At 37.9% G+C, this 27,970-nt stretch overlaps 4 protein-coding genes across 8 annotated transcripts; 3 read left to right on the forward strand and 1 right to left on the reverse strand.

Annotated features, from left to right (window-relative positions):
• Window positions 1–254: 254 nt before the first annotated feature.
• Window positions 255–8,927, forward strand: LOC131013096 (uncharacterized). The gene is made up of 11 exons (XM_057941101.1): window positions 255–791; window positions 1,281–1,448; window positions 1,532–1,714; window positions 1,801–1,900; window positions 1,982–2,003; window positions 2,977–3,019; window positions 3,359–3,511; window positions 3,937–6,052; window positions 6,192–7,560; window positions 8,164–8,247; window positions 8,511–8,927. Exons 2-11 carry the CDS (start codon window positions 1,381–1,383, stop codon window positions 8,573–8,575), a joined length of 4,203 nt encoding a protein of 1,400 aa, XP_057797084.1. The 5' UTR covers window positions 255–791; window positions 1,281–1,380; the 3' UTR covers window positions 8,576–8,927.
• A 413-nt stretch (window positions 8,928–9,340) lies between these two features.
• Window positions 9,341–12,163, forward strand: LOC131013097 (uncharacterized). 5 transcript variants are annotated; one of them, XM_057941107.1, is made up of 6 exons: window positions 9,761–9,900; window positions 10,058–10,117; window positions 10,218–10,841; window positions 10,901–11,095; window positions 11,166–11,257; window positions 11,344–12,163. In XM_057941107.1, the coding sequence occupies exons 3-6, from the start codon at window positions 10,227–10,229 to the stop codon at window positions 11,951–11,953; spliced, it is 1,512 nt and encodes a 503-aa protein (XP_057797090.1). In that variant the 5' UTR covers window positions 9,761–9,900; window positions 10,058–10,117; window positions 10,218–10,226; the 3' UTR covers window positions 11,954–12,163. The 5 variants fall into 5 exon arrangements, with proteins under 5 accessions (XP_057797089.1, XP_057797085.1, XP_057797090.1 ...); XM_057941106.1 differs by having other exon boundaries at window positions 9,341–9,772; window positions 10,098–10,117; window positions 11,177–12,163; XM_057941104.1 differs by having other exon boundaries at window positions 11,177–12,163.
• A 455-nt stretch (window positions 12,164–12,618) lies between these two features.
• LOC131013099 (25.3 kDa vesicle transport protein SEC22-1-like) lies at window positions 12,619–15,711 on the forward strand. Its single transcript, XM_057941109.1, has 6 exons — window positions 12,619–13,041; window positions 13,855–14,060; window positions 14,578–14,738; window positions 14,849–14,995; window positions 15,244–15,320; window positions 15,452–15,711. The coding sequence occupies exons 2-6, from the start codon at window positions 13,873–13,875 to the stop codon at window positions 15,533–15,535; spliced, it is 657 nt and encodes a 218-aa protein (XP_057797092.1). The 5' UTR covers window positions 12,619–13,041; window positions 13,855–13,872; the 3' UTR covers window positions 15,536–15,711.
• Window positions 15,689–27,545, reverse strand: LOC131013098 (nuclear pore complex protein NUP107). The gene is made up of 24 exons (XM_057941108.1): window positions 27,340–27,545; window positions 26,484–26,809; window positions 25,682–25,751; window positions 25,176–25,291; window positions 24,829–24,860; window positions 24,542–24,667; window positions 23,477–23,635; window positions 22,397–22,489; window positions 22,129–22,296; window positions 21,724–21,822; window positions 20,893–21,125; window positions 20,758–20,815; window positions 20,269–20,357; window positions 20,010–20,141; window positions 19,771–19,893; window positions 19,368–19,466; window positions 19,094–19,282; window positions 18,576–18,750; window positions 18,337–18,493; window positions 18,014–18,216; window positions 17,344–17,485; window positions 16,661–16,821; window positions 16,352–16,468; window positions 15,689–16,107 (listed from the first exon to the last, which is right to left on the reverse strand). The coding sequence occupies exons 1-24, from the start codon at window positions 27,417–27,419 to the stop codon at window positions 16,054–16,056; spliced, it is 3,201 nt and encodes a 1,066-aa protein (XP_057797091.1). The 5' UTR covers window positions 27,420–27,545; the 3' UTR covers window positions 15,689–16,053.
• Between the last annotated feature and the right edge of the window lie 425 nt (window positions 27,546–27,970).

The raw sequence follows: 27,970 nt of genomic DNA on the forward strand, positions 1-27,970 counted from the left end.
CTAGAAAATATTCGTTTGGTTATATTTTTGTAACCTCGTAGTTAAGGCACGATAAATAAGATCACCTACAACTATATCAAAATTAAAACAAAATTAGTGCAATCATAATCGACTTTTATTTTATAGTTATAACTTATAAGGAGTAGAGTGCAATAATAAGAGAAAATATAGGGGGGTGAATGCAATTTGAATAATTTTATAATGATGGTAGTATCATGTATTTTTAAAGGTAGAAAAACATCCACAGTTCCACAAATCATCAGAGACTGTCTCCTTTGTCTTTCATTCGCAGTTAAAAAACATTTCTACAAATAACAAAAAGTCCAGCAAAAATAGAGTAATTTATATTTTTTCAGAAAAAAAGAAGATAAAGAATTTTGATTTTTATTGTTTGAAATCACATACTGTAACAGCATCGAACGCCATTTCCATTCTTCTTCTGCACTCCACCCTCTCTCTCTCTCCCTCTAAACACAGTTTTCTACGTCTCGCCGTACGTATATTTAGAGAGAGAGAAGCTGGAAGAAAAAGAAAGAGTCATATATTCATATACATACACACACCACATATATTACATTGCTATTTTTATTTATTTTTACTAAAGAAAGGAGTAAAACCTAAGACCCTTTTGTAGGGTTCTTTCTTTTTTTTAATTATTATTTGAACTGTAAAGCCCCGAAACCCTCGCATTTCTTTTGAATATCGAATTGCATTTTGATTTCGTGGGTGGTTGAATTTGAATCCGACGATCGGCTTACCGAACTGAAGATCTCCGCATTGGCATTGCTGAGGTCAGCTCCTGATTTTGCTCAATTGGTTTGGTGTTTAGTTGATTTGAGCTAATACGGATTTTCTGGGTTTGTAAGTTTTGTTGCTTAGTTGCTGTAAAGGTTCCATTTTTTGGCATTGCTTGTTTTGATTGAGCTGATGTTTGCGTCGGGATTATTTCGAGCTGAATCTGTGTTTAGCATTTAATTAAGGTTATTTACTTTTTTCTGGGTTTATTCAGATCTGATTAAATATTAGTTATTTGTTAAAGATTAGATTTTGAATTACGATCTTGCTCGTGAGCTATCATCTTATTGGTTTGCTTACTTTTAATCTCAGTATATGAATATTTGCGGAAGTGCATTGCGTGAGTTGGATTTGATTCCATCTAAATTAATGAGTTGGGACATGATTTTTTTATCTAAATTATCTCAATTAATGCATTTGGGCTTGCTTATAATCTAACTTATCTGAATTTGCTTTTAATCTAACCTTTTATACTCCTGATACAGGCTGCAACAACTTGGAAGTACAAGTACCTTAATTTTGGTATATCTTGGCAATGGAATCGCATATGTGAAAGAGACCAAGAAAATATTGCCTTTCACTAGTATGGCAAAGCTGAAGTCAGATGCGCCTCTTGATTATGCTGTATTTCAGCTTTCTCCGAAGCGCTCACGGTTAGATAAGCATAATGATTGTTTTCGTGATGATTTGACCATTTCCAGATGTTAGATATTCACTATGATATCCTTTTGGCCAGATGCGAATTGTTTGTTTCGAGTGATGGGAGCACAGAGAAACTAGCCTCAGGATTGCTTAAACCATTCGTTTCACATTTACAGATTGCAGAGGAACAAGTTGCCTCTGCTGCACAGTCGGTTAAGCTTGAAGCTAGTCGCCATAAGAATGCTGAAGCGTGGTTCACCAAGGGTACACTAGAGAGGTAGTGTGATTCGCAACTTACTAGTAAACCTTGTTATGCATGCAACACCAAATCTAATGTGTGTGTTTAACAATTTTAATATCTAGGTTTGTAAGATTTGTGAGCACACCTGAAGTTTTGGAACTGGTCAATACCTTGGATGCTGAGATGTCTCAGTTGGAAGCTGCTCGAAGGATATATTCGCAGGTTATTTATTTCTGTAGCAGAAGTTTTAACTGGCAACTCTCTTGAAGAATTTTGTCTAATTTCTCTTCTTATCGATTTCAGGGAGCAGGAGATCAACTTTCTGGTATGGTTTCCTATTACTTGTTGATATATTTTCTAGTTTATCTATATCTTCTATTGCTATGAATAAAAGGAGCTTGCATGTCATGTTTGTTTCTTTTTCCTCCTCTTCTTTATGATGAAATAAAAGGAAACTGGAAGATGAATGTTGAAATGAGATGCATTCAGCATGAACAAAGGAAATTAGATGGCCTGAAAAAAATTAACAGTATAACTCTATAACTATATATTAGCTCTAGATCATTTTGTTCTAGACGATTGTCTATGTACAATTCTCTTGTGATAGCTATTTGGTTTAGTTTATGTTCTCTAGAAAGTAAACCTACTCTTCCTATGATTAATGCAAGAACTTGTGCTTTGGCTTGCACTGACTCATTAGCAGCTATACCTCAAGATAAGATTTTGCATTAATTCATCGGTGTTCATGAATCCTCCTATCTTTTGAATGCTTGATCTAAAAACAAGTAAGCCTTCTATTATAAAAAGAACATACCACAAAGTATCCTTACGTTGGTTCTCCTAATAAAATAGCTTGCACTGTCTCACTTCCACATAACACTATAACTTATATACTTAAAAGTTTCGGGCTAGTGCTCGACTCATACAGAAGGCTATGTTTTACTGGGATTGTATGAAGCTTTTGCAGTTCTGTTCTATTAACATCATCTGTAAATGGCAAATGGTAGGCCTGCCTGCCAGCAGTGTGACATTGGCTTACTTTAGAAAACTTAATTGACATTTGATAAAGATTGCACTTTAATTTAATTGCATTACCTATAACCTACTTATCAATCATAAGATATTAGGGGCAGTTGGAACATTTCTTGGCATGGGAAATTTCCTGAGCTTTTCAACTGTGTTGCCTTGCGTATAATATCATATTCAGGGTTTTTATTAAACCAGTTCTCTTTTTCTCACTGGTGTTATAAGTAATATATGATGATCATCCCGTTAGTCATCGAATCTATCGTTTACAGGTGGAGGTGGTTCTGGGGCGACATCTGGAGATGATGCCACAAAGTATGAGCTCCTAACTCCTTCACTGTTGGTTTATTTCTTGAGTGCTAGTGTGAATTGATTGATGATGATATTGTATTACTCAAGGTGGTTTTAATAATATTATTTTGATAAATTGATGACCCTTTTACAGTTTTACTGTGTAACAAATGAAAAACTAGTTCAAACTGTCACATATTTTAAGGATTTCAGCATAGGCTATTGAGGAAAATGAAATTCTTTATATCTGCTGCCAAGCTGGATATAACTCAATGTTTGCAGTTCCTTAGTTTGTGTTTTCTTTCCTCATTCTCCCTACGTCGACTGCATCTTGTTCTGTATTCATTGTTGTCATGAATGCAGGAAGGAGCTTCTGAGGGCTATCGACGTGAGGCTCGTTGCAGCCCGTCAGGACCTATCGAATGCCTGTGCTCGCGCCGCTGCCGCCGGCTTCAATATTCACACAGTCTCGGAACTTCACAACTTTGCAGATAGCTTCGGTGCTCATCGCCTTAAGTAAGGACTCTTGAAACTTGCACTGTCTTCTCTATTTGTACGGTGTTTAAAATGACATTATCCATATACTCAGTTACGTTAGAGAAGAGAAGAAAAGTTTTAATACTATAATAAACGAATCCTCTGTAATAAGGCAGGTCTAAACTTGTCTCAGGTTATGTTTATAGTTCTTTTTTTTTTCCTTAAGAAAATGAAAAGGAGCAATAATAATTTTCCATTTTCTCAATGGTGACTCGAACCCGGACCTTGAGGTTTATGTTATCATTTTCAAAATTAAGAAATACTCCCAAAAATATTGTATAAAAGATATGGGCCTTGCGAATTTTAAGAGTGTCTTGGATGCATATATATTGGGCCCAAAGATATTAAATTGGGCCTTAGTAATTGGGCCATTCCTCTCTCTGAAATCTGATCTGTGTTTTCAGCGAAGCATGCGGCAAGTTCAAATCGCTAAACGAGAGACGGCCCGAACTCACCCATCCATGGAGATCTGTGTCAGACGATCGCGCCTCCTACGGCTCCGACATGTCCATCGACGACGACGACGACGACGCGCCACCTTCTCCGCCGCCGCGCCGCGAACGCGCGGATCTCCCCACACGTCGCGCTTTCAGCAGAGAGTCCAGCGTCGAGAGTGAAGCCGGAAAAAAACCAAGCAGCAGCGCCGCTGCAGAAAAAGGTGCCAAGGATGAGAGCTCGACCCCCGATCAGGTCCAGTCGATTCAAGCGAGTCAGCCGTCGAGGCGGCTCAGTGTGCAGGACCGAATCAACATGTTTGAGAATAAGCAGAAAGAAAATTCCGGTGGGAAGCCAGCCGTCGTGAAGCCCGTCGAGCTGCGGAGGTTGTCGTCCGACGTTTCAGAGAGGGCGGTTTTCAGAAGGTGGAGCGGCGCTAGTGATATGAGCATCAGCATTGATCTGAGTTCCGACAAGAAGGATGTCGATAGCCCAACCTGTAATACGGCACCTGCAGCGGCTTCTTTGGACGGGAAAGTTTCGACTTTGAATGATGATAATGCATCTGCTGCTAAGCCGGAAATGAAGGTTTTGCCTAGCTCTGGTCGGGATGGGGACGGCAGAGCGAAAGGTGTTGCTTTTTCTAGTTCTGAGCAATTGATTGAGTCTAAGAAGAGTATTTCCAATACGGCATCTGTTGAAAGTGATGTTTTCAAAGATCAAGAACGTGGAAAGACTCAGTCAAGGTCGTTTATAAACAGGTTTGAGAATAAAGAAAGAGCGGAGGATGATTTTAGAACAACGGATACGGGTAAAACTGATGGCGTGACTGGGTTCGGGAAACAAGGCAAATTGAGGGGCGAGGAGTTCAGTGGCGGAAAGACACATATGACTGGGTTCAAGGATCAGGTTTCGTCTCCGTCTCATATTAGGCGTATGCAGAGCAAATCTGCTCAGCAAAGTGAAGGTTCGGATCAAAGTGAAAGTTCTGAATCAAGGGATGAGTCTATCATGGAAGTTAGGGTGAAATCTGCCCAGAAGGCTGTAGCTGGAACCGGGGTAGTCGATGGTGGTGCTGGATCAAGAATCAGGCAGGCCTTTGCTTCCCGTTATAAGGGGATCGAAGGGGATTCTTCGCCTGCCCAGCAAGAGGTGAGGTCTGTTAGGGAAACTGAAGTGGCCGAAAAGAAAGAATCCCGCCTATTTGAGAAGGCATCCCGTGAGGTGACACCATTGGGAAAAACTGAAGTTGTTGGGAAGAAAGAATCCCACGTATCTGAGAAAGTATCAGATACTCGTGTGTCGAATCTTGAAGACTCTGGACCTCAGAGATTGAAGTTCAACAGACAAGTTTTGACAGCTGAGCTGGGTAAGAGGGCACGAGTGCAGCGAGATGATGCTAGTTCTAGTGGAAACAACACGGTGCAATTTTCTGGCCAAGTAACAGTAGAGGCTCAGGAAGATTTTGATTCTTTTTCAACGCCCACAGGCCAAGCTCAGAGAGTGAGGCAATCAAAGGGTAATCAGGAACTTGACGATTTGAAGATGAAAGCAAGTGAGCTTGAAAAAATGTTTGCTGAGCATAAATTGCGACTCCCTGGAGACCAATCCAACTCTGCCCGTAAAGGCAGGTTAGGGGAAACGTCACGTGAATCATCAAGTAGTTTACAGTACACAAAACCAATAGCAGATGAAAACAACCAGTCATCTCAACCTAGTAGGATTTCTAAGAACTCAACCAAGTTTGATACGGCCTCCCCCATGAAAGCTGTTGATAGCCAGTACGACAGTGATGCTATGAATAAGCAGTTTTCTGATCTTAGTGTTACAGAGAGCTCCCGAGGGAAGCTCTATGATAGGTATATGCAAAAGAGGGATGCAAAGCTGAGGGAAGAGTGGAGTGCCAACAGGGAAGAGAAAGAAGCCAGGTTGAAATCTATGCAGGATAGCATTGAGAGGAATAGATCAGAGATGAAGGCCAAGTTTTTTGGATCTGCAGACAGACAAGATTCTGTATCAAGTGCTCGTCGACGTGTTGAGCGAATCAGATCATATAATAGCAGGTCAATTATGAAAAGGGAACAGGTAGATTTATAGTTGTGTTATAGAGATATATGTCTCTAATGAATGCAACCATCTTACTTCTATTTTCTAATTTTAGGATTTACTGGAGTTAGCCTTATGTTGATTTTTAACCGACTATATAAAAGTTTCCTTTTGACAGCAACACTTAGATTTTGGGGACAGTGACGATGATAAGGAAGCATCAGACTTTGCAGAACAGAATAATTTGATTGAGAATAAGGGTTTGAATGATGCCTCATCTAGAGATGGTATTTCTAGAGGTGCCCCGGGGAAAAAGCACTTAGCCATTAATAGAAGTTCGTTGTCCACTCCTCGCACTGCAGTTCCTGTTCCAAGGTCTGCTGCGAAAAATTCTAGCATTAGTTCTGGGAAGCGAAGAATGCTACCAGAGAATCCACTTGCACAATCTGTTCCAAATTTTTCTGAAATGAGAAAAGAAAATACCAAGCCATCTGGAGCCAATAAAACAACACGTACACAAGTTAGAAGCTATGCCCGCAGCAAAAGCTCGAATGATGAAGCGGCTGTTGTTAGGGAAGATAAGTCACGTCGAGCACAGTTGCTCAGGAAAAGTTCTGCAAATCCAATCGACTTTAGAGAAATGTCGTCCATGGATTCTGATGGTGTTGTATCCACACCAAAACTCAATGAGGAGATCCAGAAAAATGTTGTAGCCAAGCCTTTTCTTAAGAAGGGCAGTCGAAAAAGCTTTGTTTCTCAATCGAGCATTGCAAGGGAGAAGGCCTTGGGGGTATCTGAGCTTATACACAATGAAGATGAAAATTGTGATATAGAATCTGGAGCTGAGGAGTTTTTAAGTACGGTTGACGATGATGGAGAGGAAGAACTTGAGAGCTTAAAGACTGAAGGTCAGGGTGTTTCTGACAATGAGGAACTAAAACAGGGCCTGGAACCAGAGAATTCTGTAAATTCTGGGTCAGAAAATGGTGATGGTGCTTTAACTTTTTCTCTTGTGGACCAAGCTTTAGGTTCTAAGTTGCCTATTCCTTCGAGCTTCCACCCTGTTGAATCTATACCAGATTGGTCGGGGGAAAGTCCCGTGTCATGGAATTCACATTCTCAGCATCCCTTTTCTTACCCTCATGAGATGTCTGATATTGATCCTTCGGTGGACTCTCCCGGAGGAAGTCCTGCCTCTTGGAATTCACACTCCTTAAATCAAATAGAAACTGATGCTGCTCGAATGAGGAAGAAATGGGGAACTGCACAAAAGCCCGTGTTGGTTGTCCATTCCTCCAACAATGTACCCCGCAAGGATATGACACGTGGCTTCAAACGGTTACTGAAGTTTGGAAGGAAAAGTCGTGGTTCAGAGAGTTTGGTTGACTGGATCTCTGCGACCACATCTGAAGGAGATGATGATACTGAAGATGGAAGAGATCCTGCCAATAGGTCATCTGAAGATCTGAGGAAGTCGAGAATGGGATTTTCTCATGCTCAAGCTTCTGAGGATGGCTTCAATGATTGCGAGTATTTCAATGATTCAGGTGATTCTTGATATATGTTCGTATATTCATGTTTACATCTCTATTCATAAGTTATGATATTTGTTGTGTCAAACTCTCCATATGTGTATGTATATCTTGATTTCATAGTTTTACTTCCATGTGCTGACTTCTGCATATACCACTGGTAAGTATTTTTGTATCAATAGTGCAATCTCTTTGAATGAATGTGCGTTAAATTTATCCAGGGCAGAACATTATGTGATGGTTGAATAATCTTTTCTCGGTGTTTGAATGCTTGTTTTAGCTCAAACGACATTCCCACTTTTATGGCTCACTGTTGTGATTGTGCACATAAACACACTCGATCATCACTTCAGTTCGTCAAGTCATATCAATGTCGTTTACCTTTCAGCTCATAAATCAAACAGGGTATAGAGCTTTTCGTCAGTGTCTGTTTATGCAATATAATTATTGGAAAGATTGGTTGCTCTGCATATGGTTATGGTGCAATCTTCTCGAAGCCTTTTGAACTGTTCACTTTGTATTCTAATACTTACTCTTTTTTGCACCTTATGTATCATAATGATCTGGTTTGAGCATTTAAAGGTTTGTTGTTGACGTGTGACCCTTTTTATTACACAGTTCAATCTTCGCAGAATTTGATCCCAGCACCTCCAGCCAACTTCAAACTCAGGGAAGATCACATGTCTGGAAGCACCATCAAAGGTAAAATTTACTTTACCACATTTTTTAAGACTAAAAACTTAAATATTATGAAACGTTGCCTTGGTTTTGATATTATGACATGAATCATTGTGCTACAAGAGTCATAAGTTGTATTTCACATCAGATTCTTTTCCATTTCTTGTTCTTGACTTCTTGGTGTGGTGCTATTTTTTTGTTTTGAGGGGGGTGTGGTGCTATTTATCGATACTAATGATGCACGCACATACCGGGTAGTTTGTCTTGCTTACACACTGACTTTTCAGCTCCAAGATCGTTTTTCTCATTATCAACATTCCGGAGCAAGGGCAGTGACTCGAAGCTTCGATAATCTCGTCTCTGAAAACATCTCCACCGTACAAATGCATCATCCGCCATTGCAATCCATAGATTGCTATTGTATAATAAGCACCCCACTGAGCTCGGCACTCTCTACCTGCACAAGATAAGTATCGCGGTACACTATGTGGCTTTCCTCCGGATTTAGCTATATCTTGTAGAATTTAATTGTTATGCTGTATATGTGATGAATTCATAGTTCCAATTGGTGGAACAACGATGTGATTTTGGTAGCTAAGAGCATTATTCTTTTCTGCAGTCAGATCTTTTTTGCTGCATGCTAATGTAAAAATGTAGTTTCGACAATTGAATATGAATTATCATGTTAAATAGCTACTGGTTAATGGCTGGTGTTTTGCACTTCTAGCTACATGCAGTCGCTATTCACAAATGTGCTCGTCACTCTACTAACTAGGGCACCTTGATAGACTTTTGTGCAATAAATAATTATGGGATCGAATTAATCAACTAAACGTGCAGATGTTTCAATGATAGCAAATTACTATTTTATCGGATGCTTGATTACCGGTTAACTCAAAAACCAACGCATGAAGGTGGTTATCATTGGTGGTGATCCTCCCACGACAAAAGCACTTAATCTAACATAAACATAGATTGTTTGTTTGATCATTATGCCTAAACTGGTGTCCTTGTACGTAATAACAAGATTCGAATTCGGTCGATTTGGACGTGTATACTACATAAGTTGCTATGTATTTCTACCTAACTTTTTTAAAAAAAATTGTACTCTACCTAATATAAAGTATAATAATGCATGGGATACACCTAAACCATGTTATACTAAGAAGGAAAATACGACGACTTTTTAAGTATTCAAACATCATCATGAGCAAATGATACATATATTTGAGTTTAAACAATACTGTCTTGGCCGCAGAAACGAGAACAGAACAATGACAAGGTTGGTGTATCCAATCTTTTGAAAGCTGGTTATAAAATCCAATCAATCATGTCGTGGGTTTCTGATAGCCTAAGATATTATAATTACTCTCGAGTTTTGACAATTAATTAAGCCACTCCTCCTTGATCGAAAAGGAAAGGGAACCAAGCTGTGATAGTGAAGGGCAAAATCGTAAATTGAGAGTGGTTGTGAAGAGGGAGGAGAAGATTGTCCCTTGGCTTGAAAGACAAGAGGAAGTTGTTGATCATTACGTGCCTCCCATGTAAAGTAATGCACATACTTCATTCATGCCTTCCACCACCTTCACCCCAAATATTCTCTTTTCAAGTTTTTTCCATTTTTTTATTCGAATCTCTTTGGAACTAAGTTTTACTGCAACCTATCTCTCTGCTCAGGTATTTTTGTGCAAGAATCTTTACTATTTTCTTGCAAATATGCTCGCTTGTCAATCGTTTGGTTTGAATAATGCACCATGCTTCTAAAAATAGATAATACCTAATTGTTTTCTTTTCTTACTACACTTTCTTTATCTCCCACTCTTTGCTTTTCAAGATATACACTAATCTCTTCCATTTGGATCACCTGCTACCAGATTTGATCTTTTTCAGACAGGTATATTTCATTCTTTTTGCCGAAGACTCAATATTAATTACTTTGTGCAGATGAGAAAGTGCACATATATTTTGTTGATGGTTTTTGTACATTGATAAAGGTGCAATAAATGGCATCTCTAGTGCCAGGAGTGCTAATGAAGCTCCTCCAAAGCATAAACTCCAACCTAAAAGTTCGAGGGGAGTATCGATCAGCTCTGCTGCAGGTGATCAGCATAGTTCCCGCCATCTCCGGGTCGGAGCTGTGGCCGGATCACGGCTTCTTCATCAAGGTCTCGGATTCCTCCCATTCAACATACGTGTCTCTCTCCAAGGCAGACACCGATCTCATCCTCAACAACAAGCTGCAGTTAGGCCAGTTCTTCTACGTGGACAAGATGGAGGCGGGCACCCCCGTGCCCACCCTAGTAGGGGTAAGGCCGGTCCCAGGGCGGCACCCCTTTGTCGGGAACCCCAAGGATCTGATGCAGCTCCTGGAGGGCGGGAATGAGAATGTGGAGGGCAAGTTGAATGAGAATGAGATGGTGGTTGAGGCCAAAGGGGAGAGTGGGAAGAAGAGGATTGTGATCAAGGAGGAGAAGAGTGGAGTTGCGTCTAGGTATATGCAGGCTGTGGTGAAGCACAAAGCTCAAGGGAAAGAAATGGATGGGAAAGAGAATGAGAGTGAGAGTGGTGGGCTTGCTAAAAAAGTTGCATCTTTGAGATCTATGCACACAAACATTGAGGTGAGCCTTTTGCAAAAACTGAACCGAATTGAATACTTGCTAACATGGTTTTGTTACAGACAAGGGAATCTAGTCCAGAGGGATCAGCAAAGAAATCAGAAACACAAGTGGCAAATTCCAAGATTCTGACAGCAAAATCCTCAGACAAACAAGAGTTGATTTGTTTGATGAATGGCAAAAACAAGAAGCAAGAATGTGGCGAGGCAATCATCTCATGGTGCAATCTGCCACCCACCCTTGTCAAGCCTGGAAAGGTATATATACTTAAATCTCGTATTTATGAGAAGCTCACCAGCTTATCTGATACATATATTTTGTCACAAGGGAATGCTCAGAAAGGGTCAGTTGGCTTCTCTTGTAGCAGCACAAGCTCAGAAAGAAGCAAACTTGGCAGCAAATCTTGCCAAATGCCTAAGGTTACCACAATGCCTCCCTCCATGCAAATCATCCCTATTATGTTCACCTCATCACAAAACTACTTCGTTTCAATCTACTTTTGCAGCATGTTTGGTGATCTCTACTCGTCCGCCACTCCCCAAAATCCACATCTTCATCTATCAAGATTCTTCACACTGCAAACTATGATCGAAAAAGCAGACGCATCAACACCGACACAACAAGTCTGGGACAATCTGCACACAAACTCATCAACACTGCAAGAAAAGGACAAGCCTAGCAGAAAGCACGGCAAGAACACGACCAAGACCACAAGGATCTCATCACAACTCAGCAATGCTGAGAAGCAGGAATGGTCCAAGCTGGACAACTCAAAAGAGATGATGGAGCTGTTGAGGATTCTAACAAACGAGACACGGTCTTGGTTCTTGAAGTTCCTCGAAGAAGCCCTTGAATTCGGATTCCGGGGTAGCAGCAGCAGCCAGGAGAAGAAGGGGAAGGAGAGCTTGGCGCGAGTTCTTGAGCAGAACAACCACATTGCTCTAACGTTGTCGCAGCTCAAACAAGCTAATGAGTGGTTGGATAAGGTCAGAAGCAACTCAGGATTGGAGAAAGGTGAAGTCTTGGACAGGATTGATGAGTTGAAGCAGAAGGTTTATGCATGTTTGCTGGTTAATATTGACCTTGCTGCATCAGCCTTGGATACCAGAAAATAAAAATCTCTTTGATCACATGTTATTACCAATACTAAAGGTGTAAGATGTGGATAATTTATTCTGATTTTTTTTTTTTGTAAATTAAGGCTGCATTTTCTGTCGTTTAAAAGTGGCCAAACATCTTTGTATTGGAAAGATTGATGAAGTGTTGCCCTGCTTGAGTTCTTACAGCACAGAGATTTAAATCTTGAGAGAAAAGGTTTATACGTATTCTAGCCTCCGGGGACCCACAGGCATGAGTCCGTGGGTCCACCTAAATTTTGTGACGCATTTTGATTTTGAGTTTTGTCAGATGGATATATTCAAGTTCATTGAAGTGGACGTTTCAAGGATTCTTTTCGTTTTTTTAGCGCTTCGTGTAAAATTATTTCTATTCTTTTTATGACATTATGAATTCACAATAATATGAAAATATGATGAAACACTGCCTCTATAGGAAGATATTATCTGGTACAAGCAAAAGATCAAATGTTATGCTTTGCATGGGACAGCTAGTGTTAATGGCGAATTCAGAAGAACATTTGCTATTGAGATTATGATTATGATTATGATTATGATTATGGCTAAATACTCCATTTATGATGTAGATAGATCAACTAATAGAGCTGCTAAATCTTTAGCTCAATTTGATAAAAATTGTTTACACCCAATTCGTTGAATGAGTGACTTTCATTATTAGCTTATGGACATTATAACAGATGACATTAGTTGAACAAAATTATAAGGAATAACCTAAAAAAATCAAATAAGTGCCTTATTTAATTATTTAATTTTGCTTACAATTATTAGTGGCGAGTCAACTAAACAGATATATTTCCTCTACTTTCATTTGTTCAGATTTGCCCATGGTAAAATATCCATTTATAGTTACCGCTAAAACCCCAAAATTCTGTTCTCATATTGCATTTCCCCCAAAATCAAATTCTGTAAATTGTACTTTATTCATCACAAATCGTTCCCGCAGATCGTTCAAATTTCTGGCCGACGATCCGATTGAAAGGCTGCGATTTGTTGCTGTTGGTTAACCCAACTGCAGTTCGGGTATTTGCGTACGCATCAAACGAGGCGCTCACCTTCGCATGTGTTCGGTATGCAACTTCTTTTATGCATTTCTGTTTCTGACTGCTGTGATGGCGGATTCTATCCGTTTCCTCTAATGATTATGTCCTGGTCCTGAAATTAAGCTCCAATGCCTGTGTGTGTGGTGCGTGTTTTGTTGGATTGACTTGTTTTGAAAATGAGCCGAGGTTTTGAGATGTGTAAGTGTTTGTTGCTGTTGTTCGATCAGAAATCAGAAATTAACAGAGATGAAGTGAGCGGAAATAAGAGCTGTTGATTATATATGCTGTTAGTATTTGTTTAGTGTGCAAGACATGGAATTTGTAGTGCATCTTCTCAGCATTGTTTGACATGTGTTGAATTTGAACACTAGGTCATCTTATGTTCTGATCTGCCGCTGAGGAGTCTGTTGCATAGGGCTTAGATTTTGCCCGATGTGCTCACACTAGTAATTCCTCATTTGTTTGCCACTTTTTGCTTGCTTGATGTTCTATAAGCCTGTTTCCTTTTCCCTAGTATGAAATGTACAACTCATCACGACTAGAAAATGGACTAGAAAAGGAACGCTGAATTGTTTTACTGCTCACATTATTGTTCTATTATTTATGCTGGTATGGTCTCTTCCTTTTGATAATTCTAGGTATTTTGACATCAAGTCATCAATAGAAGTTTTTCTCCGAAAACTTTTGATTTCCTCTCTAATCTCATCTCCATTTCTTAAGATAATGGTAGAACTGTATGCAAAAACATCTATTTATTGAACTGTTGGAAATATATATGATTCATTTGCAAATTTAATTTGAATCACAAGACTAATTATTTTTATATTAATTATGTCGCAGCTGTAAGACGTAAGAAAGATGGTGAAACTGACAATGATAGCTCGTGCCGTTGATGGCCTTCCGTTAGTAGAGGGATTGGATGATGGTCGTGACGTGCCAGATGCTGACTTTTACAAACAGCAAGTTAAAACTTTGTTCAAAAACCTTGCAAGAGGACAGAATGAGCCATCGAGAATGTCAATTGAAACAGGGCCGTATATATTCCAGTATCCTTGTGCACATTTTGGTTGAGTTTTATAAGTTTTATGTGCTTGTGCTCATTAAGGGACTTGGAGTTTACAGTGGGCGACAACTTTGAGTGTACTCAATTCGCAAAATGATTATCAGTGACAAACCTACATTTCCAGTTTACTCATTCAAGTTTAGTAATAAAGGGAACCATTCAACATTGTTTCTGACTTGATAAATTTCACACCATTTGCATTTGAAATCTTCATTTCGGGAATGATTAAATATTAAAGCAGTTGCCACTGAATCTGTTCTTGGCTTATCAAGGCTCCTCAGGTTATGAACAGTAACGGAAATGCATGTATCACTGCATGTTTGACACATCAATTGATATTTTCAGTTCCTAACCCTATTCTGTATGCATTTGATGTAATAAAAGTCCATTGCTGCTTTGGTGTGATGGTTTTGTTAGCATGCCATCAGATAATTTTCAGACTTGGTGGTGTTATCAGTTTTTCCTCCTTCACTTAAATTAAGACCTTAACTTGAGTCTAGTTATATCATTGAAGAACGTGTATGCTATTTGACAATGTGCGATCGTGCTTATCCTAAGAAACTTGCCTTTCAATATCTAGAAGACCTCAAAAATGAATTTGAACGCGTATATGGGAATCAGATAGAAACTGCTGCAAGACCATATGCTTTTATCAAATTTGGTAAGCTATTGCACAGTAATATGCTTTCTGTTATTTGTATTTGTTGTAATATTTTGTTACTTCTTTTCATATTCAATCTTTTTGATCATCTGCTCTATGACATTTTCTAGATACATTCATACAGAAAACAAAGAAACTGTACCAGGATACTACGACTCAGCGTAATATTTCAAAGTTGAATGATGAACTCTATGAAGTTCACCAGATAATGACACGCAATGTACAAGAGGTTCTTGGTGTTGGTGAAAAGTTGGACCGTAAGTGATCGTCTCATCAATTTTTTCATGTTGTCAATATTCATATGAACTTGGCTTAGCAGCTTAGTTGTACTTGTTAGCATGCTTTCCCCTAGTTGAACACTTGTGTTATGGAAATTTTTACTTGGGAGCTCTAGGCATCTTGATAGTAGTTGGCATTATCATGCCTTGGTCTTATGTTTTCAGTTCTTGGGATCAATATGTTTTGTGCATTAAAATAGTTGATCTTTCCGATATATACTTTGCAGAGGTTAGCCAGATGTCCAGTCGCTTGACTTCTGAATCCCGCATGTATGCAGATAGGGCAAAGGACTTAAATCGACAGGTCAGTTTGATAATTTTCTCTAGAATCCTGGGAAAAATCTGATGAACCATTTGAAGGCATCAATCCTCATGAAAGAGATTTCAATATTAAAAAGCAGGTTGTAACTTCAAAATTCTCTTTGATTTGATCAGGCTCTGATTCGGAAATGGGCCCCAGTTGCTGTTGTTCTAGGAGTGGTGTTCCTGCTCCTCTATGTCAGAAATAGGTTCTGGTAATGCTGCGGTTGATGGAGCTCCATATTTAAATACGGCGTTGTGCTTAAATTTGTTAAAAAAGACAGCGCTTTAGTTTTAAGGATGTATCAGATTTCACTGTCTTGGCTATTAGCCATGCTTGCCTTGATCCTCCCTTATTAAAATCATGTGAAATAATCGATCATAAAATTTTATCACATAAATGAATAACGAAATCCGATCACCATCGTCAACGGCATTACAATAACAAGTCATAATCAATGCATAAAAAAAAAAATATAGAAAAAAAGAGCTTCATGCATTCACTAGATTACATTGTACTTTGTGTGAATCATGCGAACAAGCCATAAACATTTCAACTGAGATCAGCAGACTAGATCTTAATGAAGGGCTATGAGATGAAATTAGAGCTTTGAATTTCTGTACCATAGTAGTGACTTGTAATGTTGCTTCACTCTTGTTCTGTGAATGTGTCTATGCAAGTGAAAAGAATTCAGCCTGCTTTGCTGCCCAGTGTGCAGAGGGAATTCCCAATTACACTACTCAAGATCCATCTCACTTATTGCATACCCTCTCTCAAACATGAGGAGTTCCTGCATGTACACGTATGTGCAATATTAATCACCCTGATAAATTTTTAACTTGTAGCTCAAGGAGGGCTTTAGAAAGAGGTGAATTTGGAGAAAGAATAAAGAAAGAGGTCTTATTTGTTCATTTGTTTGAATCAAAGAACATGATATGTTGTGGTCAAAAGACAATCACATAGTAAACACCTTCAGACATTTAAGTTAGCCTTGTGTTCAGTGGGGGATGTAGAAAAGTCGAGAGGAAATTTACCTGCAACTGCCCCTGGCTGAATAAATGGAGAAAATCAGTTTCAGGAGAGGTGACAAGCTCAATTAACTCGTGATGCCTCTCTAGTCGATAGCCAGACTCCATTAGTGAAACAGATACCTATAACATCCACAAATACATTTATTACAAGTATCAAAAGCACATTTGCCCTATAGAAAATGGTGAAGTTATGCAATGAATAGTCTGATAACATGTATGAAAAATATTAAAAGGCAGAATTTTAAACAAACGCAACACTTATCCATACCTGATTGAACTCGACAGGAATAAATAATTAGAAATTTGCATTACCTGCATACATCGAAGAACAATCTCTGGAATGCAACACTTGCGACACAGGCCACGAACTATATATGTTGCTGGTCCATTCAGAGAACCATTGGCACTTGAATACCAAGCATCCAAGCGGGAGATCTCCAATGTTACACCAGCTTGAAAACGAGCAAGCTCTCCTGACATAGAGAATTTATTTAGTGGTGCACACCTCATATATATATCAAGAACTGAACAACAATGTCCCCTTGGGATGGCCTAGTGGTTAGGGTGATTGCCTGTTGTCCAAGAGGTCACAGGTTCGAGTACTCTCGGCCACAATAACCACTAGGTGGGGTGTGTGTGTGGTTTGTATTATTTATAATGTAATTTCATCAAAAAAAAAAAAAAAAAAAGAACTGAACAACAATCATGCAAGCAATTCTGACTATAGATACAAAGACTAATCTGAATCAAAGTTGTCCATTTTCACTCTAATTTGAAATCAACTAGGTCAGTGACATTAAGAATTAAGAACCCACGTAATGCTCAGAAACAGAGGCAACAAAAGACCTTATGGTACAACCGCACAGAGAACCATATATTTCACCCATGCAGATTTAAAATTGACCCAGCAAGTAGTTCTTGTCCAAGAGAAATCAGTTAAGTCCAATATGCCTATCTTGCAATAAGACGATGACCATAACTTGGACAGCCTATACCTTTGAAGCCAGCAGCCACGACAGCAGCCAGAATTCCACCATCATTGAGGTCATGTAGTCCAAGCCCATCGCCCTCTGCCGCCATGCAGCGAAGAACAACTTCAATACAGGAGTTGTCTCCAGGAGAGATGGCCACATTTGCCTGCAGATTAAGATACAACTCATAAACTCAAAGTTGATTCTTAAAAATTGTCATTCAGAATTTATGATTATATATAATCTGGTTCTTGATGGATTTTGGTGATTTATTGTTTTTGTCATTGTTTTCCAGTCTATATGAGCAGGTTTTGATGCAATAATTACAAAATAATATTAGCTGCTTTCATTACAGCATTTATCCTCAGATGTAGGCAAATGGCTAAGCTATATTTATATTTATGTTTTCCTTATCATGAACTATTTCCCAAATTCAAAAGATTAATAAGCATCTACAACTAGAACTGCCAAGGACGGAGCAGTTCAAGCACATGTCAATAACTCAATCAACAATTAGAGTGGGAAGCAAATCACATGAACTACGTTTGGGCATCCACCAAAATATAGTAGGATAGCTCAGCCACAAGTAACATTTATACAGATAAATGCTTAAGAGCAGCAATCTGGCACATATGGTTTGCTCAAATTCCTTACAAACAGAGGAAAGAATTTCAAGATGAAGTATAATGTTTACCATCAATTGTCGATGCAGAACTTCCTCCTCACTTACTGATGAGTATAGGGCACTTGTCAACGTTGTGCACAATGTAACATCAGGTGTCATACATTCGCCAGAAGACAGTAATAAAACAGCTGTAGCATGCAGTTCCAGGTACATAGGTTCCATCGATTCGTGCAAATGATCTTGAGTTGGAATGAGCCAAGGATCATTGTTTCCTGAATGACAATTACAAGTATGAACAACTGTTAGTTTGCAGCATCACACAGTTTTCTTTAGATGTCTCCCATTGGACATATTCATCATGAAATGTAGACCAGCAGAGTGAAATAGCTCACGTTGTAGCAGAGAAAATGAAGACTCAAGAGATTCCCTAGCTGCAATAACTTCGCTCCGTTTTTCCTCGAGTGAAAGTTCATCAGGTGAAACCTCATCATTTTCTTGTTTGATATTTAGCCACTTGCGATATTTTGCATCGCAAGAGAAGTACTCGCTCTGATTATTACAAGACCAGAGGAGTCAGCAATAGAGGTTATTATGTTATCACTAACAGCCAGACTTAATGTGAAAGATATACCCAATCCTGGAATTCTCTGAAACTCTCAGAAACATCATGATCCTCATCAGAACGGAGAACTTCTGTTTGTTGTTTCAAAGGCTCAGCAAGTAAACTAAGCACCGTGTGAGCCCCAATAGGTACTGCAGCTACCCTCCACATAGAAATAAGAGCGAACTCCCGGAACAGCAAATTGCTATATCACCAAAAGCAACCCATCAAACAACTAAAATGAAAATAAAAATAAATAAACAAACACACAAATGAAAATTACGATTAAATGAAGCAAAAAAATCGAGAGGTGTGCACTTTATAGAACACTTTTTACTGAAGCAGACAAGAAAAGTAGTAATAGACAAAATTCAATAAGTAAATCAAGTGATACAATGTAAGTATGTGGTGTGAATGTCACAAAGAAAATGCAGGACTTTAAAAATTACAGAAGATTCAATGAAATTTCAGCCTACTGTGAAAATATTACAGTTCAGATTTCATTCAAAATTGAACTACTTGAAGAATAGGATAGAGAAACCAACTACCTGTGCATTAGTGCACGAAGGACAAGTTTTGTAGTAACAGCTTTGGCATCATTAATTGTGGAAGGAGGGGTAAAGCAAAGCCACTGAACAACCATAGCTTTCTGTTGGCTTTGCAAGCGATGTTGCTCTGCAACATCAGAGGACTTGTCATGCTTTCCAGCACTAATTTCACGAGATCGGGACAAAATTCTGTGATGCCAAAACATTGACCATATGAGCAGTTCGTCCAATGACAAAATTGAAAAAAAGAACAAGAAAAAAAAAAAAAGGGTACCTCTCAATGATTTCCTCAAAACTGCCTTTCAAGCCTTCATCGGGAGAAAAAGGTAAATACTCAATAGCTGAAAGAAAGATCTTGTATCTGACATGCACACTGTATATGGAGAACACGGAAGAAATTATACTACTAATTCAGGAGCTATATGATGAAAAGACAAAATGAATGATGCTTCATACAATCCCAGTTATACAGCAACATTATTGTACATATACGGCACCCATTGATAGAGTATCCATCTAGCGCCAAGGGGTCTTGAATGTAATGACTCCCAATGCATATAGAGTAGGATGAGAAACATTCTTTTGTGAAGGCCAAGAACTAAAATTCTAAAAAGTAGATAAAAGAAAATCACATAACAAAATCAAAAACATCATAATTAGTACCCTTCACTGCATACCTGCTATTAAGCCTCAACTCCATCATATGGACATATAGATCAACACAGCGATGGCGGGCAAGCTGAGAAGCATATATTCCAACCAACTCCTCATGCTGGGTAGTGAACAGGAACATTGCATACCTGAAAGACCATATTCCAACAAAACACACAAACCCAAAGGGAGAATAAATTTCAGGGTGACATATTAGCATCTAGAGAAGCCAACCATCAGACCATCTAAACAACAATCCACTCACATGTGAATAATTAAATCACCAACTGTCATAATCTTCTCTTTGAAAGTATCTTTCAATTGATCTGCGAGCAAGTGGCGAAGCACCAACACTAAATGTGCACCAAAGCGCATCATCTGTGGGTCACCATGAGGCCTGAGAAACGGGACGCATGTCCAACAGAGTTATATTAATCATTATTCCCAAACAATAAATAATGAGATTCGCATGGTTCAGTGATGCATCTACATTTATTTATATAGTGACAGATTGTAAGTACTACCTGAAAATATCTCCATCATCCTCTGAAGGTGATATCCAAGAGTAAATGAGGTCTAGCAAATGAGGTATGTCTCCTAACATAAGATTCATCTGTATGAAGGATATTGTCATGATTCGTACCAGTAAACTGGCATATTGTGTGATATCGGAAATTCGCAGAAATAAAAGAGATTTTGTCCATGTCCATGAAGTGAAAAAATGTGTCAGCATATGACCTAAAAAAGGTAAATTTTGTCCATGTCACGATATCGATCTCGGAGTAGGTCATTTCACTTTGCCTCAGTAAGCCATAATGCAGAAATGAAAAGAAGAAAAGTGAAAAAAAATAAAAAAAAAATCAAAGACTAACTCCAAATTCTAGGTGCAATTGCAGGTATAATGTCAATTCAGTCATTTTGGTGAACAGTTAGTAATATGAAATGGGATTGACAACTATGAAGAACTAATCACTTGAGGCACAGAAAAATGCCCCGTTTGCAAAGCTTATTACCTCAATTTGCCTTTGCTGATCCTTGCATGCTCGAGTAACAGCTTCATGTACAGTATCACTAATAATATGCAAGATGCCAATATCAGTTGTTGACAATAAAGGAAAACTTAAATTCCAGAAGCCAGATGCATGTACCTTGAATGAAGCTTCTGTAGCAGTGACGAAAGATTCATTGGTTGCTGATTCAGCACATGAAGTGGCCAACTATTTGGTCCACTGGGCTGAGATACAAGATCTCCTTGTCCTGGACTTCTCTCCATTGCTTCTTCAAAATTCTTGAATTGATCGTCTTCACCTCGTCGCAAGCGAGCTATGTGTATATCAACTTGGACATCAAGCCATGATTTAGCCATTGCCCAGCATGCAGACTGGAAAGACAAAACGATAACATGAATAAAAGCACAAGTACGTCAGAAGTGCTATACCTACAAACTCAATTTACCACATAGGCTGCGTTTACTTTGATGGATAAATTTATCCATGGAAAAGGACGGATAACAAAAATTTATGCCTTTAAATGTCTACTTTCTTTTCCAACATTTGACACAAAAGCATTTTTCTTTCCTTATTTTCACTTCGAGGATGGATAATATTATCCACCCAAAAATAGAGGGATAATATTATCCATTCTTGAAGTGAAAATAAGGAAGGAAAAATGCTTTTGTGTAAAATGTTGGAAAAGAAAGGACACATTTAAAGGCATAAATTCTTATTATACATCCCTTTCCATGGATAAATTTATCCATCAAAGTAAACACAGTCTTAGTAGAAAGTATGATTCTCATGGAAATATCACCAAAGAGACACACCACTACCACCAGCACAACACAGAAGAGGTACCGCAGTGGGAGCATATCTTTCACAGTAAGTGCATGCGTATGAATCTTTGATTTTTTATCTTGGGTGGGGGATTGGGGGGACCAGAAAATTGTACTAAAATGTTTCCACAGATTTAGAGAGACAAACCTCCCAGTCAGTGCAAACTGGAAGAAGGCGCCTCAAATTGCTGCATTTGGCTGCATATACTGCACTTTCATATTTTGCACAATCTTGCTCAGCAATTTTCTCAAAGAGAACAAAACCAGGAGATCAATGTCAGTTCAACAGTACAATATAGACCATGACTATGCAGGCATGCACATCATAAAAATTTGTAAATTTGCATCCCAAATTAAATGTGTTAAATTTTATAAGTGGTTTTCAATACAGGAAGCTCAAGAGAGAGGAAATTTAAGGATTGGATAAAGCAATGGCAGATTCCAAGTCCGTTACTATTTAAAGAAGCAGCTTTATAAAATCCAGCAGTTTATCTATGTCTGTTTACATCTCATATGAGAAACCGTAAAGCAATGACTTTGACGTACTACTTACTTCAGATGCACAATAGGAAGCCCATTTCCAAAGATGCCACTGATGACCAATTCCACTTTCTAGTTCAATGGCCTGCAACGTTCTGTTCTTGCCATTTTTCTCTAGGAGTTCAAGTGACGGTAATAAATTGGAATCCCCAAAAGGACATAAACTTGCAGCCCTCCATGGCTGCCAAGGCAAAGTTTCCACCGGGCATAAGGAAGTCTGGTTTTCAGCATTTGGAATAAAGAACAGAGATAAATAAATCTAAAACTTCTGAAGAACTTACCTGTCCAGCAGACTGGCAAAGATTACAAGCCTCTTCAAGTCTCCCAGCTCTCAGAAGAGTCCAGACATCTTGCAAAAGGGCTTCATCTTGTTTCTATTATTAAAAAGACACACATTAATATGAATCAGCATGCAACAATTATGACCAATACAAGGTACTTTGACATAATAATGTGGAACCCATATTATGGTTAACAATTAGTAGTGTTACATCATATGAGAAGGCAGCACTATTCATCAAAAAACAGCCTTCTACTTTCAGAAATCCCAAGGAAACAGAAAAATATTAAGACAAAAGGAAAAAGAATACGGCAGGATGCAGGCACAGAAAACAGTGTGATAAACACAAGGAAAATCTCTGTAAAGTTCAGTAATAGCACGAGGAAATTAACCTCTGTAAAGTTCAGTAGAAATCATCATACTATGTTCCGCACTTCTTTTTCCTATTATCTATTTATCTTAATTACATTCTCTTTCTTCTTCCCAAACGAAACTACAAGATCCAATGCCCTCTTGCATTCTTTTAGTTATTGTTGTCTCTTGATTGTATTGACATTCTTGAAATAATTGCTGGTTAATTGATTTTAGCTACCATCTAAAACTATTAAGCATTAAAGAGAGACTTTGAATAGAATTTTAGTATTATTCATAAACTTTATTTAAAAAATCTACAGTATATGAAAGTCTCTGATAAGCTCCATACAGCTCTGCCAGGTAAAAACCCAACGAAAATACAATTTCTGCTAACAATCACTTTACAAGGATGTAAAACAGCATTATATTACAACAAAGAGTTAAAGCAACAAAGCACAAGAATAAACAAGCAATTGTGATGGAATTGGAGACTAACAATCACTTTACAAGGATGTAAAACAGCACTATATTACAACAAGGAGTTAAAGCAACAAAGAACAAGAATAAACAAACAATTGTGACGGAATTGGAGACTAACAACCAAACAAGTTAAGCATTTACAGAAAGAACCATAGATTAAAAGATGGTGGCTGATGTAAGTGAAGCGACAGTTTGGCCTTATCTATATATTTATTCATATACCAAAACTGTTTGTGCAGAAAAGTACTTTGTCATCAAGCAGCTGCTGAGCACGTTCACGTGTTGGTGCATCAAAATCCAAGTGATGAATTGTCTTTAGATTTGAGGCACCTCTTTTAAGATGTCTTTGAGTATGATGCCAAAATCCAGAGCTTGGGAGGTAAGTGCCAACATGAGACCCCCTGACCTGAAGGGAAAAAAATAAGGAAAATTGACAATTTTTCATGAGGAAGTCGTCTTTCGAAGCCTCAGAAAACTTTGCATGGGGCATTGTACTGACGTGAGGCACAGGACTGCTGTAAATGCTATGGTCCAAGAGCAGATAGTACTCAGTCCAATGTAAAATTATGACTAGCTACAAATTCGAAACTTAGTTATATATCTTAACGAATTTGGCAGGTCTAATATTAACTTATGCATGTAGTTACTGGTCTTGATTCTGTACTCCATAGCTGGAGGCTATAGAACAAAGATAATATAGTTTTCCACTGACAAGTGACATCAGAAGATTTAGAGAATACATTCAAGTATGACCTGTCTATAAGTTAGACTATTCTAATAGAATTAACTTTACACCTGATTATATAAGTATATAACAAATACGCTATGCAACCCTAAATATACATATCCCTTTGCTTGATATAGTTTAACATCAGATTAGCACGAAGTATTTCTCATAAGTTATAGGCTCCACCAGACAAGGTGGTAAAATATCCTATGCCATAAACAGTACTACCTCATCATCGCTTTGTTTTCTCGATGTCAATATTATTATCAACTACTTTAGTTCCCTAACAAGAATAATTTTTTTTGGTATGACCATTCCAGAATCATTATTCTTAGCCACAGAACATGTCCAATAAGCAACCAAGCAAGAATTGAATATCCTATCAGAAGATAACATTAATAAACTATTGACATAACATACAATGACTCCAAGAAGAGGCAATCCATCCAAGGCAACAAAGAATGACACCATGAGGAACCAGTACTAAAACAAGCACATGCACAGCCACAGAGAAGAGTGAAATGCTCGTATTCTTATAATTATCTGATTCTGGTACAGCCATGAAAGTATCAGTACACATATCACCTTATTATCCAAATCAAGCGCTTTAGAAGCTAAACCTTCCAGCCACTGAACAATCCTAAGGCATAACTGTGCTGTATAATCTTCTATAACAAATTGACACGCCTCCAAATGCGAAGTTGTTGGGAACTGTCATAAAGTAATTCATTTAGCTTGGGTATAACAAAACCAACAAGAATATGTCAGAACTGAGAAATCCAGCGATGATCCAAGGAAAACTATATAATAACTAACATAAACTTAAAGTAAATCCAATCATGCTACACAAGATGTTGTTAAATTATGGATACCAGGAGTAGATCATTTGTGAGTTCTTCATTTCCTGAAAGAAAATTAGAAAATACCTTAGATTAATATGTTGACCTTCAGAAACATTACAGAAATACAAAATCATTAACATGAAAATAAACAAGGAACAAGCTTGAAGGCTGAAGTGTTTGATTCAATATTAAGACAGATAACAAGATGCTTCAGGACAATATCAGGTTAAGAGTAAAGAGTTTTGAAAAAGATAGTTCCAGAAATAGATCCAAGAACAAAAAAAAGTTAATTTCAGTGAAGTACATTACCTGTTCCGTATATATACCATAGAAGAGATCCAAGAACAAAAAGATTTAATTTCAGTAAAGTACATTACCCTTTCCGTATATATACCATAGAAGAGACCATGAAGCAGCTTCATCAAGCAAGAATCGAGCTTTCTGCCTCATTAATTTATCCTCGATTATTCTATACCTCTCATTGGCACCATATCTGCACCCAACAACAGATTGACCATTACACAAAGAGGTCTCTAAAAACTATTTTATCTTTTTCTTCACCAACCAAAGGGATCAAATAGTGGCACACATGAAATGAACGAACAAGCCAAATATAAGCAGTCATAGAGACAGTTTTGCATGGGTAATGATTTTTCAAGGTTCAGCCAAAAAAAAAAAATCAACCACCACTTCACACACAAAGGATGCTATTTAGCATTCATCTAAATACATTATGATATGTAACTAATATGAACAGCATCTAGATAACAAGAGAAACTATGCACCAAACACAAATTCTCCCCAACGCCCTAAAAAATGAAAGAAGGAAAGAAAAAAAATCTTTTAGCTGATGACAGTCATAGTTAAGTGCACAAGTAAAGACCTAATTGACTCTGAAACACTGCGGCATGAACTCTCAAAACGTAGTATCAGATCAGGGATAGGCATCAACCCTGCAGAACACAAACAGCAAACTAACAAGTTAATTCCTCAAAACAAATATGGCCATTGACATAAAAATGTGCCAAAAGCTGTAAGTAAGCTCCTATGTTACAACAGAACAAACAATGTGTCTGAAAATGTCGCAGAAAATGAACATTTGCTTATCAACACAGATAGGCCAAAATGCAAGTGTGACTTACAGATGCATATAGTAAAATAAGACTCCCATTAATTTATCATAAAATAATAAAATAACCATCTTATTGCTTCGTTTAATATGCATCTATGCCCAACTAACATTCTTTCTTGTTGCATAATAAACCCATTATTCATCACAGAAACTTCAGCACCTATCTCCAACATATCATGCTTTGCTTCTAGGTCTTTATTACCTCCCCAGTTACCAGTGCATAGATCTCATGACATGTGCCTGATCATCGTCAGCTTAAAAGGCTCAATAGAGAGGAAAATAATTGCACAATCAAGGTCTCTAGAAATTATCCATATTTAATCAACAAATCAACATAAAATCTATCATTCCATACAGCAAACAGCTCATTAAGGACTTCAACATAATTGTACATAGAACAATATCCAACAGACGTATAGTATAGTAACTTCCACCAGACGTCAGCCAAAGTCAGTTTAAAATAATGATTTGGAATGTTTGTATCTGCTGCAAATATTCCACATAACCTCAACACAAGTTGAAAAATTATAAGCCAAGCAACACGATTAAGTACCTTGAAGACCAGAATCCAGTAGAGATGCAAATAAAGAGAAAGTCGTATCAGCACTTTCAATGTGCTCATCTTCTTCCTTCTTACAGACCTTAAGAGATTCACTTCCCCTCCTGCGTATCATGTCAGTGTGACCATCAGCTGCGGAAACTCCATAACCATCATGGTAAGATCTCCTTTTAGCAGAAGATTCAAAAGGTGTTCCTCCAAAATCCGTCTCATGCATCTCGACCTCATGTTTAATGTTTTCAAGAAATAGTGCAGCATTAGTAAATCTTGAAGCCGAATTATCATGATGAGGGGACAGGCTAGAGCCTGGATGTCTTTTCCTGCACGTGTTGAAATCTTTTTAACTCCAGTATTCCATCACATAAAATGCAAAAAACCCAGAGACAGCACCTGTATAACTAGTTTCTAGAATATCTCTGAAATTTAAAACTTGTGGAGTGACAACATTCTATAGTTAGCTCACATCACCGTAACTCAATACTAATACACTCTGCTCTTAAATAAGTGCATGCAGCGTATAAAAAAATAATATAGCTCCCCATAAAAGTACCTCCGGCTCTGATCCTTATAATCCATTACACGAACTTCAAAAAGTTATGGAAATACATCTCCCAAAAAGAAGCAGGAAACAAAGACAAAGTCCCAAATTTTCAGGAAACAAACACTATCCGAGCATTGCAAAACGCCACCCACTAACTTAAGGAGCTCGAAAGTTGCAAGTGCAGATCCTAACTCCAAGCATACCGCATACAAACTCCAATCATACAGCAAAATCGATGTCCACAATCAATAGAATCAAGAATTCTTTTACCTTATAAAACAGAAATAGGAAAAAATAAACACAAAGTACCCGTATCGACGGAAACGCTCTCTACTGCTAAGGTTCTCTGGGTCGAAATAGCTGGGAGAAGCATCCATATCCACCTCCATAGCTAGAGAAACTAGCTGAAAATGACGATTTTCTGAGGATGATTGAGGTTAATTAGGGTTTTACAGGCGGGAAGGGTTTTTTGATTCCGGTGGACTTAGAGTGACTATTTTTTAAAGAATTTCGTGAGTGTTTTTCTTTTTCATTTTATAATTTATAATTGTTGGGTACGAAAGTACAAATTAATTTGGAAGTTGGAAATTGTTGAATTTTCTTAAACTGTTTTCTGTATTACTTTTAAACTTTTTTATACTTTTTATTACCAAATTTTTGTGAATTTTTTCATATGGAATATTTTTTTGCATATTACTTTTAGAGCTTTTTTATATGACCTTCAGAAATTTTAAAAGCTTAATTTTTATATAAACTTTTTAGAAAATTCATAAATTTCTTGTAATTTTTATATTCATTCAGTTCTTGTTCTCTTGAATATTAATAAATTGTCATGTTATAATTTGATTCACGAATCATAGAAAATTTAATTTATTAAAATAATAAATAAATAATGACATTTTTTGTCAAAAAATTAACAGAAATAGAACTCATTATTAAA

This window comes from Salvia miltiorrhiza, chromosome 2 (genome assembly GCF_028751815.1).
Source record: "Salvia miltiorrhiza cultivar Shanhuang (shh) chromosome 2, IMPLAD_Smil_shh, whole genome shotgun sequence".
NCBI lineage: Eukaryota > Viridiplantae > Streptophyta > Magnoliopsida > Lamiales > Lamiaceae > Salvia > Salvia miltiorrhiza.

Coding starts and splice junctions, on each gene's coding strand:
- LOC131013096 (XM_057941101.1), top strand. CDS start 1,381: ATGGCAAAGCTGAAGTCAGATGCGCCTCTTGATTATGCTGTATTTCAG. Junction 1,715..1,800: donor ACCAAGGGTACACTAGAGAG/GTAGTGTGATTC, acceptor TTTAATATCTAG/GTTTGTAAGATTTGTGAGCA. Junction 6,053..6,191: donor CAATTATGAAAAGGGAACAG/GTAGATTTATAG, acceptor TCCTTTTGACAG/CAACACTTAGATTTTGGGGA.
- LOC131013097 (XM_057941106.1), top strand. CDS start 10,227: ATGGCATCTCTAGTGCCAGGAGTGCTAATGAAGCTCCTCCAAAGCATA. Junction 10,842..10,900: donor CTATGCACACAAACATTGAG/GTGAGCCTTTTG, acceptor GTTTTGTTACAG/ACAAGGGAATCTAGTCCAGA. Junction 11,096..11,176: donor CCCTTGTCAAGCCTGGAAAG/GTATATATACTT, acceptor GGGAATGCTCAG/AAAGGGTCAGTTGGCTTCTC.
- LOC131013099 (XM_057941109.1), top strand. CDS start 13,873: ATGGTGAAACTGACAATGATAGCTCGTGCCGTTGATGGCCTTCCGTTA. Junction 14,996..15,243: donor TGTTGGTGAAAAGTTGGACC/GTAAGTGATCGT, acceptor TATACTTTGCAG/AGGTTAGCCAGATGTCCAGT. Junction 15,321..15,451: donor CAAAGGACTTAAATCGACAG/GTCAGTTTGATA, acceptor TGATTTGATCAG/GCTCTGATTCGGAAATGGGC.
- LOC131013098 (XM_057941108.1), bottom strand. CDS start 27,419: ATGGAGGTGGATATGGATGCTTCTCCCAGCTATTTCGACCCAGAGAAC. Junction 20,358..20,757: donor ATCAGCAAAGGCAAATTGAG/GTAATAAGCTTT, acceptor TCCTTCATACAG/ATGAATCTTATGTTAGGAGA. Junction 19,283..19,367: donor TTTGAGGAAATCATTGAGAG/GTACCCTTTTTT, acceptor TTGGCATCACAG/AATTTTGTCCCGATCTCGTG.